The following is a 5,824-nucleotide window of genomic DNA, read 5'->3' on the forward strand; positions in this document are numbered from 1 at the left end:
AAGAGAAGATTCTCTGGAAGTCTGCGCTACATTGAAAGTGCTTCGCAAAGCAAAGCACAGAGTGTTCTTGTTGACTGGGTGGCACTCTCCTCTTCTACCTGCCCCTGTTTCGCCCCGTGAGAAGGTCCTCTAGAGGTTCAGACAGACAGACCCTGCTCCGAGGACGGCTGTGAGGAGGACACAGCGGGCAGTGGGGACAGGAGGCACGGGCACAGCCTTGTTCTTAACACGCTAAGCTGCCCTCTTGGCCCAGGTGGGCAGTATGTCCCCAATCTCGGTACCCCATCTCCTCCTTACCCCTTGCCTCTCCCATCCTGGTCCAGGCCTGCTTCTCTGCCTCTAGCCTCCTGGAGACATAGAGTCCTGGCTCTGCTTGACATCCCAGGGTCCCAGCCTCGTCCTAGCCCTCCGAGCCCCCATCTCAGCTGACTCCTCTGCCGAGCAAACCCTTTGGCTCTGGGGCCATTTGGAGCCTGCTGGGGCATGGTGGGGAGAAGCGTGAGCCAGAGGCAGCCCGGATTCAGGAAAGCCCCTCTCCAGCCCTTGCCAGCCTGCACTGTCCCATGTATCCTCCCAATCCTTGTGGATCTTATTTCACTCACTGGCTGAAATAATCTCCCCGGGGTCCAGGGGTGCTGGGGGCGCAGAGACAAACCCCACCACCAGAGAATCCTGGACCTCTGAGTAGAAGGAACCCCAAAGGTAACTCCTGCCTTTGCGTAGATGAGACATTATCGTTTGCAATTCCTGGTCAGGACAGCTCGGCTCAGAGAGGGAAAGCAACCAAGCAAAGGAATGTTCAGCTGCTCCTCAGCCACATACCTGAACTCTCCTTTTTCCGTCTGGTGGACTTCTTCTCCGTCTCGTGGGCAGTGCTCCCCAGGACCTCGTAGTCCTCGCCTGGGCCTCCCGTGGTGTCCACCAGGCCCGGGCTGCTGGCCCCCACGTCCCTGGAGCCCCCAGCTGGGCCCGGGTTGAGCCTGCGCCGGGCCTCTGAGACAGGGAAGTGCCAGTCGGGGGGCTGCGGGAAAGCGGGGTGCTGTTCAGTGAAGACGCGCTCCTCCCGGGGAAGGCTGTGTGGGGCGGCTGCCAGGCAGGAGGCTGAGAAGTCGGGGTACGCTGCCGTCGCCGTCGCCGGGAAGTCTGGTTTCTGGTGGAAGGAGAACGGTGTTGGCGGGTAGTGGGGCAGCCCCGAGGCCCCACTGCCTTCAGAGTGGGGATTTCGAAGGCAGCCCCAGACCGGGGCCGGGGGGTGGGGGCTCCTCATGCAGCTGCTGGCCACGGGATCCATCTGGGGGTCTGTCGTTGCACGCCTCAGTCTTTTCAAAGTTTTGATTCTCACGCTTTTTATATTCAAGTTTTGAACAATGCCAAAAAAAAAAAAAAGATAAATAAATAAATAAGAGGGGAGAACGATCAGCGGAAAATTCACCCCAGGAACCAAAACCAAAACGAAAACTGAAGTCTCTCCTTCAAGTAGGCACGCATGTGGCCGGCCACGCGTCTGGGTGCGGGCACACCTATGTCAGGCTTCACTCCTGGCCTCCTGCCCCTCCCCGACACGCCAGCCTGCCTAGCGGGGTCCCCTGTACGTGTATGTGTCGCCGATGACACTAAAACATTTTCACTGTGTCAGCCCAGACGCACCAAGCTGATGAGCGCTCGTCCTGGAGCCCGCAGCAAATGCCTGCCGAGGGCTGGACCAGGGCTGTGAGGCACACTTTTAAATCCTGCGGTGGGGAGAGAGTGACACATTTCTGAAGTGAAACATGAGAGAGGAGAGGGAGGGGTTAACCAGCACACACACGATCCCCTCCAACCAAAACCCCGAGCAGGCAACTATTAATCATCAGAAACCTTATATGCACATCTAATGGGATTTGCAGATGGAGACTTTTAAAGAAACATTGTCTGTATTGCGTTTTTTTAATTTTAAGGGGAGAGAGCAGTGCGCGCACACACACAACTTCTTTAATGTGCCTCCTGTACGCTATGAAGTTATTTTATTGCGCTGTTAACAAAATTCCCCAAGTCTTGGATTTGGAAAAAGCCTGAAGTCAGATCCAGAATCCATCAAGTGCCAAATTCCAGGGAGTGAAGCAGGGAATAAATGCAAGAGACAAGTTTGCTGATTGCATTTGATTTAAAGGCCCTTCTGCTGCTGCTTGCAAAAAGGAAGGTGGATTAAAAGAAATCTTTTTTTTTTTTTTGCAAGTCTCAGCGGCCCACTAGGGACTGTAGCATAGAGAAAGACACACTCCAGAAAAAAAAATTCTTTCTCTCTGCCCAAAGTGACATTCCCACTTTCTCAGTAACTTAAAAAAACAATCAGATTCTTCCTTCCGTTCTTTAACCCCAACTTACATGCCAATTAGCTACGATCTTCTCTAGGTTGCATGTGGGGGGCGGCGGGGGGAGGGTTTCAAGTCATTTTTCTCCACAGCAAAGGGAAGGTTTTTAGGGTAAGGTTCTTGACGTTTCTCTAGGCCCCCTAACCTTCACCCACCTGCTTCCCCTACCCCACTCCCAGAGGCCAAGGCTTCTGCGGAATCTAGGGCATGGAAATAGGAATCAGGGAGATTCTCCCTCCCAAAGGGGTTCTCCTTGGCAAACAATTGTATGGTCTTTCTGGCTGGTGCCTGTCACAGGACAGCCAACTGCCATTTCAACCGGTCAGTCGGTCTACTTAATCCCCATGCCCTGCTGGTCTCTTAGGAGGGTTAATATAATTTCTGGGAGGATGACATTCCAAGCACACGGGCCGAGCTCCCCTCCCACCGAATATTTCCACGGCCCAGAGCAGCAGGATCAGGACGTAACTGTGTGCTGGCCGGTTCCAAAGACGCCAGGAGGGCCCACGGGTCTCAGCCCCGCAGCCCAGAGGCCGCACACACATTCTTCATTGAATCGGCATGTGGTTTCTGGAATGGGCAGGGTGTCGTAGGCCAGGAGAGGAGGTGGGATCATTGCCACAAACCAGACTCATCTCCCTGCTTTGCCCGGGACTTAGCTGTCAGACACACATTTCTCCTCTGAACCTTGTGAATCTCCGATTATAGGTAAATTAGGAATCACGTTCTATATTTTACGAATGAAAGCGAGGCTCCAATAGATGAAGCAGCCTGTTCCGAATGACAGAGTGAAGAAAGGGCAGAACCAGGAGGCGCCCTCGGGCGTCCGGCTGTCCAGTCTGGAGCAGCCTGACACGCAGGAAGGAAGACGGACTTCGGGGTCAGACCAATGCGAGTTCAAACCCTGGGCCCGCCACTTCCCAGCTGCGCGCCCTGAGAGAAATCACCTCACCTCTCTGAGCTTCTGTTTCCTCAGCTGGGATGACAGTCCTAGCTGACATTCACCCAGTGATCTCAGCGCCTCACACATATTCCCCCCAAGGGATCCCCACCAAAGCCCTCTCCTCAGAATGCCCGCCCCACCCACAGCTGAGAATTTAAATGAATCGGTTCTGCGAAGCAGAGCCCCAAGTAGGTGATAGATAGATCAACACAGCTCCCTTCCTAACGTAGCCCCTCCTCCTTAACTCGAGGATTCCCAAAGGAGACTGTGGACAGGGAGGAGCACTGAGGAAATTCTACTGAAACAGCCTTGCGAGGTCCCTCGAGGGAGGCTGGAGGCTCGGGGCTGTGGGGGTTCTAGAAGGAATTCACAGGAGGCTGGGAGGAAGCCCTGGCCTGTCAGCTTCCCAAGGAGAACCTTCCCTGGGGGGCTGGCCCAGCGGCTGTAACCCGACTCCAGCTCCTCTGGCCTCCCTCGGCAGCTGGCCCAGGGAACCGGCCCAGGGAGGCCCAACCTGGGCCCTCACCCCTGGAAGAGGTGGGCCGAGGGGTCAGGGGGGCAGCGGGAGGGGGGCGGCAGGGGTGAGGAGCGCTGCGCTGGGCCTGGCACCCCCCTGCACCCCGGCGCCCTCGCAGCTGCCCACGTCTGTCAGCCACCCTGCGGGGTGCGGCCTGGGGGCCCCCCCTGCTGGCCTCTACATCTTCCTGACAGGCCCCTCTTCTGAGGCCAGGAAAAAACAACAGTCCCTCCCCCGACGGCAGCCCATTTGTTAGATGAAGGCCGGGCACCAGCACCTTTAACCTCCTCAAAGTCAGCATTTCCCCCTCAAGGCCCCCGCAGGCCCCCAGGACAGAGATGGATGGAAACGACCGTTTGTGGAAAAAAGCCCCGTGGCTCCGCGACCAAGCGGCCAAGGGGAGCAGGCTTTCCAGGAAGGGAGGGGACCCCGCTTCTGGCTGTTGTTGGGGTGGCAGGAGGAGGAAGAGGAAAAGCGTGCGTCAGGACGATGGTCGGCCGGGCCACACCTGAACCATCCCAAGGAACTTTTGGAATTTCCCCCATTGTGCGAGAAGACAGGCAGGCGTGTCCTTGGCGCCACAGACCCGCTTCCGCAAGCACGAGCTTGGCCACCCCACCCACCTGGGCCTGGAGCTTCGGGGGGTGTCTGCGGGGCGGGAGAGCCTGGGGCTCAAGGTCCGGCCTGGCCTTTCATCAGCTGTGCGGCCTCAGGCAAGTCACATGGCTCTCCCGAGCCTCAGTGGTCTCACTGGCAAAGGGGAGGTGACAGTTCCAGCCTCCTGTGGCTGCTGTGAGGAGAAACGACCTGATGTCCGTGACAAGAGTTGGCGCACATTAACCGGTGATACACGTGAGGATCCTTATGCCTTCCCTTTCCTTATTCTGCTGGAACACTGGGCAGGTCACATCTCCATGGAGGATGATGATGGCCCAGCCCAGCCCCTCAATCCCTTCTTCTACAACAGAGGGTCACAATCATGGCCTCGGGAACCGGGAGAGCATGGGTTCAAATCCCGGGTCCGTCATGAATGAACGAATGGCTTTGAGGAACTCACTTTGTTACTTGAGCCTCAGTTTCCTCGTCTGTCAAGTGGGGACAAACTTTTTCCCTTCTTCCTTAGGTTGCTGAGAGACATGTTGGAGGTGACCTAGGAAAGCTCTCACCGTTGCCTGCGATACAGTTTTTAGTGGTAGAATCTGGATGATGGTGATGCAAATACGTCCAACTGTTGTCTCAAGGACAACTCCAGAAGGCCCTGTGAAATATCTGTATGCCTCCCAGAGGGAAAAGATGATGCCCTTAGCAGCATGCGAATCGGACAAGACACCTGTTCCTGAGCGAGACCTTGAGGGATGGGACAGGAGACGCACATGCTTTGAATAGGGTGGAGATCGTTCTGAGTAAGGATGTTTACGTCTGGGCCTGTCCTTACGTTCCAGAAAACACCGAGTTTAACAGAGAGAGTCACCTCAGCGGAAAATGTTCTCTCGTGTGCATCTCTTTTCAACCTTTGGTGCTGACCCGCACGTGCCTGCTACCTAGATTGTGGTTGGCCTGTGTCCGAGCCCCGGCTCTTGGAGGTCATGTGACTTCAGTTCCCTTACCTGAAAAGCGGAAGCTCACTGAATAGATGAGGTACAGACATTCAGGAGGGGTTCTATAAACAGACCCCTTTCTGGGTTTCTGTGTCCCCAGGAGTTAGGGGCATGTTGATTTGCAAAGGTGCAGGATGGTGTCCCCCCTCCCCCCCCCCCGCCCCACAGGGATGGGACAGAAGACCTTGTGTCACCGAGGAGTGGAGGCAGCTTGATGAAAATAACAAAAGGGAAAACACAGAGTCTATTATTTTCCCCAATAAAAGGAGTTTGAAGTGGCAGTCGAGCCTGGGATGACCATTCCTCAAAGTCATCAGGCACCCCAGCATGGTCACTTTTTTTTTTTTTTTTAATTTATTTTTTTTGGAAGGGAGGGGTAGAGAGAGAGGGAAACACAGAATCTGAAGCAGGCTCC

The 5,824-nt window shown here is 55.5% G+C and overlaps 1 protein-coding gene across 1 annotated transcript in view; it reads right to left on the reverse strand.

Annotated features, from left to right (window-relative positions):
• The window catches only part of MEOX1 (mesenchyme homeobox 1), a 21,504-nt gene extending 19,804 nt beyond the window's left edge, over positions 1-1,700 (reverse strand). Inside the window, exon 1 of the mRNA XM_040497705.1 lies at positions 823-1,700. Coding sequence (XP_040353639.1) covers positions 823-1,291 — 469 coding nt within the window. The 5' untranslated portion in view covers positions 1,292-1,700. The remainder of the gene's footprint in view (positions 1-822) is intronic.
• Positions 1,701-5,824: the final 4,124 nt, after the last annotated feature.

The sequence above is a fragment of the Herpailurus yagouaroundi genome, unplaced genomic scaffold, assembly GCF_014898765.1.
Source record: "Herpailurus yagouaroundi ecotype Mexico unplaced genomic scaffold, PumYag 189, whole genome shotgun sequence".
Lineage (NCBI taxonomy): Eukaryota > Metazoa > Chordata > Mammalia > Carnivora > Felidae > Herpailurus > Herpailurus yagouaroundi.